The following is a 20,001-nucleotide window of genomic DNA, read 5'->3' as shown; positions in this document are numbered from 1 at the left end:
GTGCAGAAAATCTGTAACATCAAAAACTTACCAAAAGCTCACTGTGGGAAAGTAGCCTTATAGATGCATCAATTACTTTTCAACCTGTATGTGTGGACTCAACTCTGAAGTGTCATTTCTGGATTAATGATCTTTTAAAGGGAAGGATCAATCCTCCTAAGCCATCTATATGGGCATGTATGTAAAAGGAAACAGAATAAAATGATACCTTGATATCTGCAATCCGATGTCTTATTCAAGAGAATTTTAAATGAGCTGTTCAGGACTATGGGCCGGACACAGAATCTGTATTCCTAAGCTTATTATAAATGAAAGGGGGCGTTATCATAGTGAGACATGTAATGACTGACAGTCTGCTCTTGTAAATCACAGCGCCGCAGTGAGATCAGAACTAACACTAATTTAAATATAAGAAAAACATGGATTTCTCTGGAATAAAACATCGGAACCCAGATATCAAGGTATTTATTCAGCTTCCTATGACCTACATGACTATATAGACGACTTAAGAGGGGCGATCCAACTGACAGATTTCCTTTAAAGTTGACTCTTTCTAGCATCCTGCTATATTTATCAAGAACCTACAAGAGTTTAAACCTTGGCTATAGAATTTCAGGATTTCTCAGCTGTGCATACCACCAGCAAAAAATTGTCTGATGAAGGAGTTAATAGTCACGCAACTAGTATTACCATGGAACTCCAAAAATTCCTTACCTCTCCAGTCAGTAGGTAAACGATCTCCAAGGTGAGGTTTAATAACGTCTCACTCATCTTTTCTCTCTCCTTGTCCATCCTTGGTGGGTCAGCCTGGACCAGGAGCAATGTCTGACAGACTACAGTATCGGAAGAATTCAGTGCATAAGATCCTAAACTGCAGAAATAAGTGGAAAAAGCTCACTCGTGATATAAGAAAGATAATCAGAAATTCCAACATGATTAACCCCTTTCCAACAATCATGCACTGGTATGTCTAACGTCAGGTCTCTGTATGTGTGGTCAAGAGCTGAGCTTGCATCATTTTTGGCAGATGCTGGCTGCTCCGCTCACTGATAACAACCTCTTATTTACGCCACTATCAAAATCTCACGACATTTTAAGCGCAAGGTCTAGGGATGTGCCGTTCCAAGCGACAATTGCCTGCCCGAGACGAGACCATTGGGTGCTTATGTGTTGTCATGGCAGTTGTGGGTCTGCAATGACGGCGCCCCTGTGGCTGGCACTTATAGAACACCTTGATTTTCTCTAAATACTACAATAGTGTAGCATTGCAGAATATAGAACAAGTAAGTGATAAGATGATTGTTCAAGTCCACCAAAAATGTCAGAATCATGGGTTTTTTTAGTCGCAGAAACTAAGCCGAAAAATACATTCAAAGAGCAATAATAACAGTGCATGTACCCCGAAAAGGTATCACTAAAAACATCAGATCGCCACCCAAGAAACAAGCTTTCACACAACTCCACTGATGCAAAAATGTCAAAGGTCTCAGAAAAGAGCAGCACAAAGCAAATTTTTTTAACAAACTTTAGATTTTTTTTCCACTAAAAACCAAAAGGCGGACATGCTCTTATTTTGCAATTTCAATGCACTTGGATTCCCCCCGCTTTCCAGTATATTGTATTTTAACCCTAGAACGCATGACCATAAAAATCTACTTTTTCACATACCTGGGGCCTTTTAGGCTCGTGTGCAAATAACATGGAATAACTCAAACAAAAATGACAAACAACTATATACCTGAGGAATACCTAGAGTTTCAAAATTCTAACTAAAGTAATCTTGCAGAAAATAGAAAACAATTAACAGGGCGGCCTGCGAGGCCCCAGGTATGCGTTCTAGGGTTAATATGTATGGTGTCATGCAAAAGTACCTGTTGTCCTGCAAAAAAACAAGTCATCATCCTGCAAAAACACAAACCCTCAAACGACTATGTCAACGGAAAAGCTGAAAAAGTTATAGCTCTTGGTATCATGGGAGGAAAAAACAAAAGTGCAAAAATGGAAAAATCAGCCAGCGAGGAAGGACTTAAAAGTGTGTGCTCATCTTCTGGGTCAAGGAGAGCACTTCTCTTCTGAATCATTATTGCTGTTTCTCCAGTTTTCTGGAGTAATTTGCTCCTTTTTAGTGGCGCCTTTTCTTCTATATCTTTTGCCCCCTTTTTAAGTAGTTTTTCTTATTCATAGACAATTTTACTTATCCAGATGGTTTAGACAGATTTGTGAAATGTGACTTTTTTCTAAATGTCGCATTTTTGTGCTGCATATCACTCCAAATGCCCACACCTTCACCCCTTCCAGGAATACGATTTCGGGAGGATTTTTTTTAATTTGGGGCATATTTTTTAATAAAGAATTTGTGACTTTTGTTGCTGAATGCATTCAATAACTGTTTCCAGAAAAAGATCTAATTCATAAACAGTGTGTGCCATTTTGAAGAATATGGCACAAAAAATGTCAGCGAAAATCACAAAACAAAACGCAACAGGAAATAATAGAATCTGATGCACATTTTTTTACTTTTACTTTACTGAACTTTTAGCACACTATGTGAACATGGCCGAATATTGCACTATTTAAAAATGGCAAAAAACTTTATTAGCTACTTACTCTGAAGCCAGAAAAGAAATTCTGTAACTACTTGAAGTACTTTTCTTCATAAAGGGATTGTCCAGGACTTACATATTAATGTACTATCCATAAGATAGGTCATTACTATGAGACTGGTGGGAGAACACATCAGGCACCCACAACCATCAGCTGTTATTAGCTCCAACATTACATGTAAGCAAAGTATGGAGTCAAACAAAGCAGCTCCGAACACTGTATAGTGGCTGCTGCACAGTACAGTAGATGTAAGCAATGTATGGAGACAAACACCGCAGCTCCGTACACTGTACAGTGGCTGCTGCTGAGTACAGTAGATGTAAGCAAAGTATGGAGTCAAACAACGCAGCTCCGAACACTATATAGTGGCTGCTGCCGAGTACAGTAGATGTAAGCAATGTATGGAGACAAACACCGCAGCTCTGTACACTGTATAGTGGCTGCGGCTGAGTACAGTAGATGTAAGCAATGTATGGAGCCAAACACCGCAGCTCCGTACACTGTATAGTGGCTGCTGCAGAGTACAGTAGATGTAAGCAATGTATGGAGACAAACACCGCAGCTCCATACACTGTATAGTGGCTGCTGCACAGTACAGTAGATGTAAGCAATGTATGTAGACAAACACCGCAGCTCTGTACACTGTATAGTGCCTGCTGCTGAGTACAGTAGATGTAAGCAATGTATGGAGACAAACACCGCAGCTCTGTACACTGTATAGTGGCTGCGGCTGAGTACAGTAGATGTAAGCAATGTATGGAGCCAAACACCGCAGCTCCGTACACTGTATAGTGGCTGCTGCAGAGTACAGTAGATGTAAGCAATGTATGGAGACAAACACCGCAGCTCCGTACACTGTATAGTGGCTGCTGCACAGTACAGTAGATGTAAGCAATGTATGGAGACAAACACCGCAGCTCCGTACACTGTATAGTGGCTGCTGCACAGTACAGTAGATGTAAGCAATGTATGGAGACAAACACCGCAGCTCCGTACACTGTATAGTGGCTGCTGCACAGTACAGTAGATGTAAGCAATGTATGGAGACAAACACCGCAGCTCCGTACACTGTATAGTGGCTGCTGCACAGTACAGTAGATGTAAGCAATGTATGGAGACAAACACCGCAGCTCCGTACACTGTACAGTGGCTGCTGCTGAGTACAGTAGATGTAAGCAAAGTATGGAGTCAAACAACGCAGCTCCGAACACTGTATAGTGGCTGCTGCAGAGTACAGTAGATGTAAGCAATGTATGGAGCCAAACACCGCAGCTCCATACACTGTATAGTGGCTGCTGCACAGTACAGTAGATGTAAGCAATGTATGGAGCCAAACACCGCAGCCCCGTACACTGTATAGTGGCTGCAGCTGAGTACAGTAGATGTAAGCAATGTATGGAGCCAAGCACCGCAGCTCCGTACACTGTATAGTGGCTGCTGCACAGTACAGTAGATGTAAGCAATGTATGGAGACAAACACCGCAGCTCCGTACACTGTACAGTGGCTGCTGCTGAGTACAGTAGATGTAAGCAAAGTATGGAGTCAAACAACGCAGCTCCGAACACTGTATAGTGGCTGCTGCAGAGTACAGTAGATGTAAGCAATGTATGGAGCCAAACACCGCAGCTCCATACACTGTATAGTGGCTGCTGCACAGTACAGTAGATGTAAGCAATGTATGGAGCCAAACACCGCAGCCCCGTACACTGTATAGTGGCTGCAGCTGAGTACAGTAGATGTAAGCAATGTATGGAGCCAAACACCGCAGCTCCGTACACTGTATAGTGGCTGCTGCACAGTACAGTAGATGTAAGCAATGTATTTAGAAAAACACCGCAGCTCCGTACACTGTATAGTGGCTGCGGCTGAGTACAGTAGATGTAAGCATTGTATGGAGCCAAACACCACAGCTCCGTACACTGTATAGTGGCTGCTGCAGAGTACAGTAGATGTAAGCAATGTATGGAGCCAAACACCGCAGCTCCGTACACTGTATAGTGGCTGCTGCACAGTACAGTAGATGTAAGCAATGTATGGAGACAAACAACGCAGCTCCGTACACTGTATAGTGGCTGCTGCACAGTACAGTAGATGTAAGCAATGTATGGAGCCAAACACCGCAGCTCTGTACACTGTATAGTGGCTGCTGCTGAGTACAGTAGATGGAAGCAATGTATGGAGCGAAACACCGCAGCTCCGTACACTGTATAGTGGCTGCTGCTGAGTACAGTAGATGTAAGCAATGTATGGAGCCAAACACCGCAGCTCCGTACACTGTATAGTGGCTGCTGCACAGTACAGTAGATGTAAGCAATGTATGGAGCCAAACACCGCAGCTCTGTACACTGTATAGTGGCTGCTGCTGAGTACAGTAGATGGAAGCAATGTATGGAGCGAAACACCGCAGCTCCGTACACTGTATAGTGGCTGCTGCTGAGTACAGTAGATGTAAGCAATGAATGGAGACAAACACAGCAGCTCCGTACACTGTATAGTGGCTGCGGCTGAGTACAGTAGATGTAAGCAATGTATGGAGACAAACAACGCAGCTCCGTACACTGTATAGTGGCTGCTGCTGAGTACAGTAGATGTAAGCAATGTATGGAGACAAACACCGCAGCCCCGTACACTGTATAGTGGCTGCTGCACAGTACAGTAGATGTAAGCAATGTATGGAGACAAACAACGCAGCTCCGAACACTGTATAGTGGCTGCTGCACAGTACAGTAGATGTAAGCAATGTATGGAGTCAAACACCGCAGCTCCGTACACTGTATAGTGGCTGCTGCACAGTACAGTAGATGTAAGCAATGTATGGAGACAAACACCGCAGCTCCGTACACTGTATAGTGGCTGCAGCTGAGTACAGTAGATGTAAGCAATGTATGGAGACAAACAACGCAGCTCCGAACACTGTATAGTGGCTGCTGCTGAGTACAGTAGATGTAAGAAATGTATGGAGCCAAACACCGCAGCTCCATACACTGTATAGTGGCTGCGGCTGAGTACAGTAGATGTAAGCAATGTATGGAGCCAAACACCGCAGCTCCATACACTGTATAATGGCTGCTGCACAGTACAGTAGATGTAAGTAATGTATGGAGCCAAACACCGCAGCTCCGTACACTGTATAATGGCTGCTGCACAGTACAGTAGATGTAAGCAATGTATGGAGCCAAACACCGCAGCTCCGTACACTGTATAGTGGCTGCGGCTGAGTACAGTAGATGTAAGCAATGTATGGAGCCAAACACCGCAGCTCCATATACTGTATAGTGGCTGCTGCACAGTACAGTAGATGTAAGCAATGTATGGAGCCAAACACTGCAGCCCCGTACACTGTATAGTGGCTGCAGCTGAGTACAGTAGATGTAAGCAATGTATGGAGCCAAACACCGCAGCTCCGTACACTGTATAGTGGCTGCTGCACAGTACAGTAGATGGAAGCAATGTATGGAGACAAACACCGCAGCTCCGTACACTGTATAGTGGCTGCTGCTGAGTACAGTAGATGTAAGCAATGTATGGAGTCAAACAACGCAGCTCCGAACACTGTATAGTGGCTGCTGCACAGTACAGTAGATGTAAGCAATGTATGGAGACAAACACCGCAGCTCCGTACACTGCATAGTGGCTGCTGCTGAGTACAGTAGATGTAAGCAATGTATGGAGTCAAACAACGCAGCTCCGAACACTGTATAGCGGCTGCTGCACAGTACAGTAGATGTAAGCAATGTATGGAGACAAACACCGCAGCTCCATACACTGTATAGTGGCTGCTGCACAGTACAGTAGATGGAAGCAATGTATGGAGACAAACACCGCAGCTCCGTACACTGTATAGTGGCTGCTGCTGAGTACAGTAGTTGTAAGCAATGTATGGAGACAAACAACGCAGCTCCGTACACTGTATAGTGGCTGCGGCTGAGTACAGTAGATGTAAGCAAAGTATGGAGTCAAACAACGCAGCTCCGAACACAGTATAGTGGCTGCTGCACAGCACAGTAGATGGAAGCAATGTATGGAGACAAACACCGCAGCTCCGTACACTGTATAGTGGCTGCTGCACAGTACAGTAGATGGAAGCAATGTATGGAGTCAAACAACGCAGCTCCGAACACTGTATAGTGGCTGCTGCACAGTACAGTAGATGTAAGCAATGTATGGAGAAAAACACCACAGCTCCGTACACTGTATAGTGGCTGCTGCACAGTACAGTAGATGTAAGCAATGTATGGAGCCAAACACCGCAGCTCTGTACACTGTATAGTGGCTGCTGCTGAGTACAGTAGATGGAAGCAATGTATGGAGCGAAACACCGCAGCTCCATACACTGTATAGTGGCTGCTGCTGAGTACAGTAGATGTAAGCAATGAATGGAGACAAACACAGCAGCTCCGTACACTGTATAGTGGCTGCGGCTGAGTACAGTAGATGTAAGCAATGTATGGAGACAAACAACGCAGCTCCGTACACTGTATAGTGGCTGCTGCTGAGTACAGTAGATGTAAGCAATGTATGGAGTCAAACAACGCAGCTCCGAACACTGTATAGTGGCTGCTGCACAGTACAGTAGATGTAAGCAATGTATGGAGTCAAACACCGCAGTTCCGTACACTGTATAGTGGCTGCTGCACAGTACAGTAGATGTAAGCAATGTATGGAGACAAACACCGCAGCTCCGTACACTGTATAGTGGCTGCTGCCGAGTACAGTAGATGTAAGCAATGTATGGAGACAAACACCGCAGCTCTGTACACTGTATAGTGGCTGCTGCTGAGTACAGTAGATGTAAGCAATGTATGGAGCCAAACACCGCAGCTCCATACACTGTATAGTGGCTGCTGCACAGTACAGTAGATGTAAGAAATGTATGGAGACAAACACCGCAGCTCCGTACACTGTATAGTGGCTGCTGCACAGTACAGTAGATGTAAGCAATGTATGGAGACAAACAACGCAGCTCCGTACACTGTATAGTGGCTGCTGCTGAGTACAGTAGATGTAAGAAATGTATGGAGACAAACACCGCAGCTCCGTACACTGTATAGTGGCTGCTGCTAAGTACAGTAGATGTAAGCAATGTATGGAGCCAAACACCGCAGCTCCATACACTGTATAGTGGCTGCTGCTGAGTACAGTAGATGTAAGCAATGTATGGAGACAAACACCGCAGCCCCGTACACTGTATAGTGGCTGCTGCACAGTACAGTAGATGTAAGCAATGTATGGAGCCAAACACAGCAGCCCCGTACACTGTATAGCGGCTGCAGCTGAGTACAGTAGATGTAAGCAATGTATGGAGACAAACACCGCAGCTCCGTACACTGTATAGTGGCTGCTGCTGAGTACAGTAGATGTAAGCAATGTATGGAGTCAAACAACGCAGCTCCGAACACTGTATAGTGGCTGCTGCACAGTACAGTAGATGTAAGCAATGTATGGAGACAAACACCGCAGCTCCGTACACTGTATAGTGGCTGCTGCTGAGTACAGTAGATGTAAGCAATGTATGGAGACAAACACCGCAGCTCCGTACACTGTATAGTGGCTGCGGCTGAGTACAGTAGATGTAAGCAATGTATGGAGCCAAACACCGCAGCTCCATACACTGTATAGTGGCTGCTGCTCAGTACAGTAGATGTAAGCAATGTATGAAGACAAACACCGCAGCTCCATACACTGTATAGTGGCTGCTGCTCAGTACAGTAGATGTAAGCAATGTATGGAGCCAAACACCGCAGCCCCGTACACTGTATAGTGGCTGCAGCTCAGTACAGTAGATGTAAACAATGTATGGAGCCAAACACCGCAGCTCCGTACACTGTATAGTGGCTGCTGCTGAGTACAGTAGATGGAAGCAATGTATGGAGTCAGACACCGCAGCCCCGTACACTGTATAGTGGCGGCTGCTGAGTACAGTAGATGGAAGCAATGTATGGAGACAAACACCGCAGCTCCGTACACTGTATAGTGGCTGCTGTTGAGTACAGTAGATGTAAGCAATGTATGGAGACAAACACCGCAGCTCCATACACTGTATAGTGGCTGCTGCACAGTACAGTAGATGGAAGCAATGTATGGAGAGAAACACCGCAGCCCCGTACACTGTATAGTGGCTGCTGCAGAGTACAGTAGATGTAAGCAATGTATGGAGCCAAACATCGCAGCTCAGTACACTGTATAGTGGCTGCAGCTGAGTACAGTAGATGTAAGCAATGTATGGAGACAAACACCGCAGCTCCGTACACTGTATAGTGCCTGCTGCTGAGTACAGTAGATGTAAGCAATGTATGGAGACAAACACCGCAGCTCCGTACACTGTATAGTGCCTGCTGCTGAGTACAGTAGATGTAAGCAATGTATGGAGCCAAATATCGCAGCTCCGTACACTGTATAGTGACTGCTGCACAGTACAGTAGATGTAAGCAATGTATGGAGACAAACACCGCAGCTCCGTACACTGTATAGTGGCTGCTGCACAGTACAGTAGATGTAAGCAATGTATGGAGACAAACAACGCAGCTCCGTACACTGTATAGTGGCTGCTGCACAGTACAGTAGATGTAAGCAATGTATGGACCCAAACACCGCAGCTCCATACACTGTATAGTGGCTGCTGCACAGTACAGTAGATGGAAGCAATGTATGGAGAGAAACACCGCAGCCCCGTACACTGTATAGTGGCTGCTGCAGAGTACAGTAGATGTAAGCAATGTATGGAGCCAAACATCGCAGCTCAGTACACTGTATAGTGGCTGCAGCTGAGTACAGTAGATGTAAGCAATGTATGGAGACAAACACCGCAGCTCCATACACTGTATAGTGCCTGCTGCTGAGTACAGTAGATGTAAGCAATGTATGGAGACAAACACCGCAGCTCCGTACACTGTATAGTGCCTGCTGCTGAGTACAGTAGATGTAAGCAATGTATGGAGCCAAATATCGCAGCTCCGTACACTGTATAGTGGCTGCTGCACAGTACAGTAGATGTAAGCAATGTATGGAGACAAACAACGCAGCTCCGTACACTGTATAGTGGCTGCTGCTGAGTACAGTAGATGTAAGAAATGTATGGAGACAAACACCGCAGCTCCGTACACTGTATAGTGGCTGCTGCTAAGTACAGTAGATGTAAGCAATGTATGGAGCCAAACACCGCAGCTCCATACACTGTATAGTGGCTGCTGCTGAGTACAGTAGATGTAAGCAATGTATGGAGACAAACACCGCAGCCCCGTACACTGTATAGTGGCTGCTGCACAGTACAGTAGATGTAAGCAATGTATGGAGCCAAACACAGCAGCCCCGTACACTGTATAGCGGCTGCAGCTGAGTACAGTAGATGTAAGCAATGTATGGAGACAAACACCGCAGCTCCGTACACTGTATAGTGGCTGCTGCTGAGTACAGTAGATGTAAGCAATGTATGGAGTCAAACAACGCAGCTCCGAACACTGTATAGTGGCTGCTGCACAGTACAGTAGATGTAAGCAATGTATGGAGACAAACACCGCAACTCCGTACACTGTATAGTGGCTGCTGCTGAGTACAGTAGATGTAAGCAATGTATGGAGACAAACACCGCAGCTCCGTACACTGTATAGTGGCTGCGGCTGAGTACAGTAGATGTAAGCAATGTATGGAGCCAAACACCGCAGCTCCATACACTGTATAGTGGCTGCTGCTCAGTACAGTAGATGTAAGCAATGTATGAAGACAAACACCGCAGCTCCATACACTGTATAGTGGCTGCTGCTCAGTACAGTAGATGTAAGCAATGTATGGAGCCAAACACCGCAGCCCCGTACACTGTATAGTGGCTGCAGCTCAGTACAGTAGATGTAAACAATGTATGGAGCCAAACACCGCAGCTCCGTACACTGTATAGTGGCTGCTGCTGAGTACAGTAGATGGAAGCAATGTATGGAGTCAGACACCGCAGCCCCGTACACTGTATAGTGGCGGCTGCTGAGTACAGTAGATGGAAGCAATGTATGGAGACAAACACCGCAGCTCCGTACACTGTATAGTGGCTGCTGTTGAGTACAGTAGATGTAAGCAATGTATGGAGACAAACACCGCAGCTCCATACACTGTATAGTGGCTGCTGCACAGTACAGTAGATGGAAGCAATGTATGGAGAGAAACACCGCAGCCCCGTACACTGTATAGTGGCTGCTGCAGAGTACAGTAGATGTAAGCAATGTATGGAGCCAAACATCGCAGCTCAGTACACTGTATAGTGGCTGCAGCTGAGTACAGTAGATGTAAGCAATGTATGGAGACAAACACCGCAGCTCCGTACACTGTATAGTGCCTGCTGCTGAGTACAGTAGATGTAAGCAATGTATGGAGACAAACACCGCAGCTCCGTACACTGTATAGTGCCTGCTGCTGAGTACAGTAGATGTAAGCAATGTATGGAGCCAAATATCGCAGCTCCGTACACTGTATAGTGACTGCTGCACAGTACAGTAGATGTAAGCAATGTATGGAGACAAACACCGCAGCTCCGTACACTGTATAGTGGCTGCTGCACAGTACAGTAGATGTAAGCAATGTATGGAGACAAACAACGCAGCTCCGTACACTGTATAGTGGCTGCTGCACAGTACAGTAGATGTAAGCAATGTATGGACCCAAACACCGCAGCTCCATACACTGTATAGTGGCTGCTGCACAGTACAGTAGATGGAAGCAATGTATGGAGAGAAACACCGCAGCCCCGTACACTGTATAGTGGCTGCTGCAGAGTACAGTAGATGTAAGCAATGTATGGAGCCAAACATCGCAGCTCAGTACACTGTATAGTGGCTGCAGCTGAGTACAGTAGATGTAAGCAATGTATGGAGACAAACACCGCAGCTCCATACACTGTATAGTGCCTGCTGCTGAGTACAGTAGATGTAAGCAATGTATGGAGACAAACACCGCAGCTCCGTACACTGTATAGTGCCTGCTGCTGAGTACAGTAGATGTAAGCAATGTATGGAGCCAAATATCGCAGCTCCGTACACTGTATAGTGGCTGCTGCACAGTACAGTAGATGTAAGCAATGTATGGAGACAAACAACGCAGCTCCGTACACTGTATAGTGGCTGCTGCACAGTACAGTAGATGTAAGCAATGTATGGAGACAAACACCGCAGCTCCGTACACTGTATAGTGCCTGCTGCTGAGTAAAGTAGATGTAAGCAATGTATGGAGACAAACACCGCAGCTCCGTACACTGTATAGTGACTGCTGCACAGTACAGTAGATGTAAGCAATGTATGGAGACAAACACCGCAGCTCCGTACACTGTATAGTTGCTGCTGCACAGTACAGTAGATGTAAGCAATGTATGGAGACAAACAACGCAGCTCCGTACACTGTATAGTGGCTGCTGCACAGTACAGTAGATGTAAGCAATGTATGGAGAGAAACACCGCAGCTCCGTACACTGTATAGTGGCTGCAGCTGAGTACAGTAGATGTAAGCAATGTATGGAGCCAAACACCGCAGCTCCGTACACTGTATAGTGGCTGCTGCAGAGTACAGTAGATGGAAGCAATGTATGGAGCCAAACACCGCAGCTCTGTACACTGTATAGTGGCTGCTGCTGAGTACAGTAGATGGAAGCAATGTATGGAGCGAAACACCGCAGCTCCATACACTGTATAGTGGCTGCTGCTGAGTACAGTAGATGGAAGCAATGTATGGAGCGAAACACCGCAGCTCCATACACTGTATAGTGGCTGCTGCACAGTACAGTAGATGTAAGCAATGTATGGACACAAACAACGCAGCTCCGAACACTGTATAGTGGCTGCTGCACAGTACAGTAGATGTAAGCAATGTATGGAGACAAACACCGCAGCTCCGTACAGTGTATAGTGGCTGCGGCTGAGTACAGTAGATGTAAGCAATGTATGGAGCCAAACACCGCAGCTCCATACACTGTATAGTGGCTGCTGCACAGTACAGTAGATGTAAGCAATGTATGGAGCCAAACACAGCAGCCCCGTACACTGTATAGCGGCTGCAGCTGAGTACAGTAGATGTAAGCAATGTATGGAGCCAAACACCGCAGCTCCGTACACTGTATAGTGGCTGCTGCTGAGTACAGTAGATGTAAGCAATGTATGGAGTCAAACAACGCAGCTCCGAACACTGTATAGTGGCTGCTGCACAGTACAGTAGATGTAAGCAATGTATGGAGACAAACACCGCAGCTCCGTACACTGTATAGTGGCTGCTGCTGAGTACAGTAGATGTAAGCAATGTATGGAGACAAACACCGCAGCTCCGTACACTGTATAGTGGCTGCGGCTGAGTACAGTAGATGTAAGCAATGTATGGAGCCAAACACCGCAGCTCCATACACTGTATAGTGGCTGCTGCTGAGTACAGTAGATGTAAGCAATGTATGAAGACAAACACCGCAGCTCCATACACTGTATAGTGGCTGCTGCACAGTACAGTAGATGTAAGCAATGTATGGAGCCAAACACCGCAGCCCCGTACACTGTATAGTGGCTGCAGCTGAGTACAGTAGATGTAAACAATGTATGGAGCCAAACACCGCAGCTCCGTACACTGTATAGTGGCTGCTGCAGAGTACAGTAGATGGAAGCAATGTATGGAGCCAGACACCGCAGCCCCGTACACTGTATAGTGGTGGCTGCTGAGTACAGTAGATGGAAGCAATGTATGGAGACAAACACCGCAGCTCCGTACACTGTATAGTGGCTGCTGTTGAGTACAGTAGATGTAAGCAATGTATGGAGACAAACACCGCAGCTCCATACACTGTATAGTGGCTGCTGCACAGTACAGTAGATGGAAGCAATGTATGGAGAGAAACACCGCAGCCCCGTACACTGTATAGTGGCTGCAGCTGAGTACAGTAGATGTAAGCAATGTATGGAGACAAACACCGCAGCTCCATACACTGTATAGTGCCTGCTGCTGAGTACAGTAGATGTAAGCAATGTATGGAGACAAACACCGCAGCTCCGTACACTGTATAGTGGCTGCTGCACAGTACAGTAGATGTAAGCAATGTATGGAGCCAAACACCGCAGCTCCATACACTGTATAGTGGCTGCTGCTGAGTACAGTAGATGTAAGCAATGTATGGAGACAAACACCGCAGCTCCGTACACTGTATAGTGCCTGCTGCTGAGTACAGTAGATGTAAGCAATGTATGGAGCCAAACATCGCAGCTCCGTACACTGTATAGTGACTGCTGCACAGTACAGTAGATGTAAGCAATGTATGGAGACAAACACCGCAGCTCCGTACACTGTATAGTGGCTGCTGCACAGTACAGTAGATGTAAGCAATGTATGGAGCCAAACACCGCAGCTCTGTACACTGTATAGTGGCTGCTGCTGAGTACAGTAGTTGTAAGCAATGTATGGAGACAAACACCGCAGCTCCGTACACTGTATAGTGGCTGCGGCTGAGTACAGTAGATGTAAGGAAAGTATGGAGTCAAACAACGCAGCTCCGAACACTGTATAGTGGCTGCTGCACAGTACAGTAGATGTAAGAAATGTATGCAGAAAAACACCACAGCTCCGTACACTGTATAGTGGCTGCGGCAGAGTACAGTAGATGTAAGCAATGTATGGAGCCAAACACCGCAGCTCCGTACACTGTATAGTGGCTGCTGCAGAGTACAGTAGATGTAAGCAATGTATGGAGCCAAACACCGCAGCTCCGTACACTGTATAGTGGCTGCTGCACAGTACAGTAGATGTAAGCAATGTATGGAGACAAACGCCGCTGCTCCGTACACTGTATAGTGGCTGCTGCCGAGTACAGTAGATGTAAGTAATGTATGGAGCCAAACACCGCAGCTCCGTACACTGTATAGTGGCTGCTGCACAGTACAGTAGATGTAAGCAATGTATGGAGACAAACACCGCAGCTCCGTACACTGTATAGTGGCTGCTGCCGAGTACAGTAGATGTAAGCAATGTATGGAGACAAACACCGCAGCTCCGTACACTGTATAGTGGCTGCTGCTGAGTACAGTAGATGTAAGCAATGTATGGAGCCAAACACCGCAGCTCCATACACTGTATAGTGGCTGCTGCTGAGTACAGTAGATGTAAGAAATGTATGGAGACAAACACCGCAGCTCCGTACACTGTATAGTGGCTGCTGCACAGTACAGTAGATGTAAGCAATGTATGGAGACAAACACCGCAGCTCCGTACACTGTATAGTGGCTGCTGCTAAGTACAGTAGATGTAAGCAATGTATGGAGCCAAACACCGCAGCTCCATACACTGTATAGTGGCTGCTGCTGAGTACAGTAGATGTAAGCAATGTATGGAGACAAACACCGCAGCTCCGTACAGTGTATAGTGGCTGCGGCTGAGTACAGTAGATGTAAGCAATGTATGGAGCCAAACACCGCAGCTCCATACACTGTATAGTGGCTGCTGCACAGTACAGTAGATGTAAGCAATGTATGGAGCCAAACACAGCAGCCCCGTACACTGTATAGCGGCTGCAGCTGAGTACAGTAGATGTAAGCAATGTATGGAGCCAAACACCGCAGCTCCGTACACTGTATAGTGGCTGCTGCTGAGTACAGTAGATGTAAGCAATGTATGGAGTCAAACAACGCAGCTCCGAACACTGTATAGTGGCTGCTGCACAGTACAGTAGATGTAAGCAATGTATGGAGACAAACACCGCAGCTCCGTACACTGTATAGTGGCTGCTGCTGAGTACAGTAGATGTAAGCAATGTATGGAGACAAACACCGCAGCTCCGTACACTGTATAGTGGCTGCGGCTGAGTACAGTAGATGTAAGCAATGTATGGAGCCAAACACCGCAGCTCCATACACTGTATAGTGGCTGCTGCTGAGTACAGTAGATGTAAGCAACGTATGAAGACAAACACCGCAGCTTAATACACTGTATAGTGGCTGCTGCACAGTACAGTAGATGTAAGCAATGTATGGAGCCAAACACCGCAGCCCCGTACACTGTATAGTGGCTGCTGCAGAGTACAGTAGATGGAAGCAATGTATGGAGCCAGACACCGCAGCCCCGTACACTGTATAGTGGCGGCTGCTGAGTACAGTAGATGGAAGCAATGTATGGAGACAAACACCGCAGCTCCGTACACTGTATAGTGGCTGCTGCAGAGTACAGTAGATGGAAGCAATGTATGGAGCCAGACACCGCAGCCCCGTACACTGTATAGTGGCGGCTGCTGAGTACAGTAGATGGAAGCAATGTATGGAGACAAACACCGCAGCTCCGTACACTGTATAGTGGCTGCTGTTGAGTACAGTAGATGTAAGCAATGTATGGAGACAAACACCGCAGCTCCATACACTGTATAGTGGCTGCTGCACAGTACAGTAGATGGAAGCAATGTATGGAGAGTAACACCGCAGCCCCGTACACTGTATAGTGGCTGCTGCAGAGTACAGTAGATGTAAGCAATGTATGGAGCCAAACATCGCAGCTCAGTACACTGTATAGTGGCTGCAGCTGAGTACAGTAGATGTAAGCAATGTATGGAGACAAACACCGCAGCTCCATACACTGTATAGTGCCTGCTGCTGAGTACAGTAGATGTAAGCAATGTATGGAGACAAACACCGCAGCTCCGTACACTGTATAGTGCCTGCTGCTGAGTACAGTAGATGTAAGCAATGTATGGAGCCAAATATCGCAGCTCCGTACACTGTATAGTGGCTGCGGCTGAGTACAGTAGATGTAAGGAAAGTATGGAGTCAAACAACGCAGCTCCGAACACTGTATAGTGGCTGCTGCACAGTACAGTAGATGTAAGAAATGTATGCAGAAAAACACCACAGCTCCGTACACTGTATAGTGGCTGCGGCAGAGTACAGTAGATGTAAGCAATGTATGGAGCCAAACACCGCAGCTCCGTACACTGTATAGTGGCTGCTGCAGAGTACAGTAGATGTAAGCAATGTATGGAGCCAAACACCGCAGCTCCGTACACTGTATAGTGGCTGCTGCACAGTACAGTAGATGTAAGCAATGTATGGAGACAAACGCCGCTGCTCCGTACACTGTATAGTGGCTGCTGCCGAGTACAGTAGATGTAAGTAATGTATGGAGCCAAACACCGCAGCTCCGTACACTGTATAGTGGCTGCTGCTAAGTACAGTAGATGTAAGCAATGTATGGAGCCAAACACCGCAGCTCCATACACTGTATAGTGGCTGCTGCTGAGTACAGTAGATGTAAGCAATGTATGGAGACAAACACCGCAGCTCCGTACAGTGTATAGTGGCTGCGGCTGAGTACAGTAGATGTAAGCAATGTATGGAGCCAAACACCGCAGCTCTGTACACTGTATAGTGGCTGCTGCTGAGTACAGTAGATGGAAGCAATGTATGGAGCCAGAAACCGCAGCTCCGTACACTGTATAGTGGCTGCTGCACAGTACAGTAGATGTAAGCAATGTATGGAGCCAAACACAGCAGCCCCGTACACTGTATAGCGGCTGCAGCTGAGTACAGTAGATGTAAGCAATGTATGGAGCCAAACACCGCAGCTCCGTACACTGTATAGTGGCTGCTGCTGAGTACAGTAGATGTAAGCAATGTATGGAGTCAAACAACGCAGCTCCGAACACTGTATAGTGGCTGCTGCACAGTACAGTAGATGTAAGCAATGTATGGAGACAAACACCGCAGCTCCGTACACTGTATAGTGGCTGCTGCTGAGTACAGTAGATGTAAGCAATGTATGGAGACAAACACCGCAGCTCCGTACACTGTATAGTGGCTGCGGCTGAGTACAGTAGATGTAAGCAATGTATGGAGCCAAACACCACAGCTCCATACACTGTATAGTGGCTGCTGCTGAGTACAGTAGATGTAAGCAATGTATGAAGACAAACACCGCAGCTCCATACACTGTATAGTGGCTGCTGCACAGTACAGTAGATGTAAGCAATGTATGGAGCCAAACACCGCAGCCCCGTACACTGTATAGTGGCTGCAGCTGAGTACAGTAGATGTAAACAATGTATGGAGCCAAACACCGCAGCTCCGTACACTGTATAGTGGCTGCTGCAGAGTACAGTAGATGGAAGCAATGTATGGAGCCAGACACCGCAGCCCCGTACACTGTATAGTGGCGGCTGCTGAGTACAGTAGATGGAAGTAATGTATGGAGACAAACACCGCAGCTCCGTACACTGTATAGTGGCTGCTGTTGAGTACAGTAGATGTAAGCAATGTATGGAGACAAACACCGCAGCTCCATACACTGTATAGTGGCTGCTGCACAGTACAGTAGATGGAAGCAATGTATGGAGAGAAACACCGCAGCCCCGTACACTGTATAGTGGCTGCTGCAGAGTACAGTAGATGTAAGCAATGTATGGAGCCAAACATCGCAGCTCAGTACACTGTATAGTGGCTGCAGCTGAGTACAGTAGATGTAAGCAATGTATGGAGACAAACACCGCAGCTCCATACACTGTATAGTGCCTGCTGCTGAGTACAGTAGATGTAAGCAATGTATGGAGACAAACACCGCAGCTCCGTACACTGTATAGTGCCTGCTGCTGAGTACAGTAGATGTAAGCAATGTATGGAGCCAAATATCGCAGCTCCGTACACTGTATAGTGGCTGCTGCACAGTACAGTAGATGTAAGCAATGTATGGAGACAAACAACGCAGCTCCGTACACTGTATAGTGGCTGCTGCACAGTACAGTAGATGTAAGCAATGTATGGAGACAAACACCGCAGCTCCGTACACTGTATAGTGCCTGCTGCTGAGTACAGTAGATGTAAGCAATGTATGGAGACAAACACCGCAGCTCCGTACACTGTATAGTGACTGCTGCACAGTACAGTAGATGTAAGCAATGTATGGAGACAAACACCGCAGCTCCGTACACTGTATAGTTGCTGCTGCACAGTACAGTAGATGTAAGCAATGTATGGAGACAAACAACGCAGCTCCGTACACTGTATAGTGGCTGCTGCACAGTACAGTAGATGTAAGCAATGTATGGAGCCAAACACCGCAGCTCTGTACACTGTATAGTGGCTGCTGCTGAGTACAGTAGATGGAAGCAATGTATGGAGCGAAACACCGCAGCTCCATACACTGTATAGTGGCTGCTGCACAGTACAGTAGATGTAAGCAATGTATGGACACAAACAACGCAGCTCCGAACACTGTATAGTGGCTGCTGCACAGTACAGTAGATGTAAGCAATGTATGGAGCCAAACACCGCAGCTCCGTACACTGTATAGTGGCTGCTGCTGAGTACAGTAGATGTAAGCAATGTATGGAGCCAAACACCGCAGCTCCATACACTGTATAGTGGCTGCTGCTGAGTACAGTAGATGTAAGCAATGTATGGAGCCAAACATCGCAGCTCCGTACACTGTATAGTGACTGCTGCACAGTACAGTAGATGTAAGCAATGTATGGAGACAAACACCGCAGCTCCGTACACTGTACAGTGGCTGCTGCACAGTACAGTAGATGTAAGCAATGTATGGAGCCAAACACCGCAGCTCCATACACTGTATAGTGGCTGCTGCTGAGTACAGTAGATGTAAGCAATGTATGGAGACAAACACCGCAGCTCCGTACACTGTATAGTGCCTGCTGCTGAGTACAGTAGATGTAAGCAATGTATGGAGCCAAACATCGCAGCTCCGTACACTGTATAGTGACTGCTGCACAGTACAGTAGATGTAAGCAATGTATGGAGACAAACACCGCAGCTCCGTACACTGTATAGTGGCTGCTGCACAGTACAGTAGATGTAAGCAATGCATGGAGCCAAACACCGCAGCTCTGTACACTGTATAGTGGCTGCTGCTGAGTACAGTAGATGGAAGCAATGTATGGAGCGAAACACCGCAGCTCCATACACTGTATAGTGGCTGCTGCACAGTACAGTAGATGTAAGCAATGTATGGAGACAAACAACGCAGCTCCGTACACTGTATAGTGGCTGCTGCACAGTACAGTAGATGTAAGCAATGTATGGAGCCAAACACCGCAGCTCTGTACACTGTATAGTGGCTGCTGCTGAGTACAGTAGATGGAAGCAATGTATGGAGCGAAACACCGCAGCTCCATACACTGTATAGTGGCTGCTGCACAGTACAGTAGATGTAAGCAATGTATGGACACAAACAACGCAGCTCCGAACACTGTATAGTGGCTGCTGCACAGTACAGTAGATGTAAGCAATGTATGGAGCCAAACACCGCAGCCCCGTACACTGTTTAGTGGCTGCAGCTGAGTACAGTAGATGTAAGCAATGTATGGAGCCAAACACCGCAGCTCCGTACACTGTATAGTGGCTGCTGCTGAGTACAGTAGATGGAAGCAATGTATGGAGCCAGACACCGCAGCCCCGTAC

At 46.7% G+C, this 20,001-nt stretch overlaps 1 protein-coding gene across 3 annotated transcripts in view; it reads right to left on the bottom strand.

The window, feature by feature from the left end:
- The window catches only part of LOC141273121 (uncharacterized), a 78,937-nt gene that overhangs the window by 31,651 nt on the left and 27,285 nt on the right, over nucleotides 1-20,001 (bottom strand). For all 3 annotated transcript variants that reach the window (XM_073684542.1, XM_073684540.1, XM_073684541.1), the window contains exon 2: nucleotides 715-871. In XM_073684542.1, the coding sequence (XP_073540643.1) occupies nucleotides 715-792 (78 nt within the window). In that variant the 5' untranslated portion in view covers nucleotides 793-871. The remainder of the gene's footprint in view (nucleotides 1-714; nucleotides 872-20,001) is intronic.

The sequence above is a fragment of the Phyllobates terribilis genome, unplaced genomic scaffold (genome assembly GCF_046119375.1).
Source record: "Phyllobates terribilis strain yellow unplaced genomic scaffold, ASM4611937v1 Scaffold_5__5_contigs__length_657084704, whole genome shotgun sequence".
NCBI lineage: Eukaryota > Metazoa > Chordata > Amphibia > Anura > Dendrobatidae > Phyllobates > Phyllobates terribilis.
This window is presented reverse-complemented; position numbering and strand designations above follow the sequence as displayed.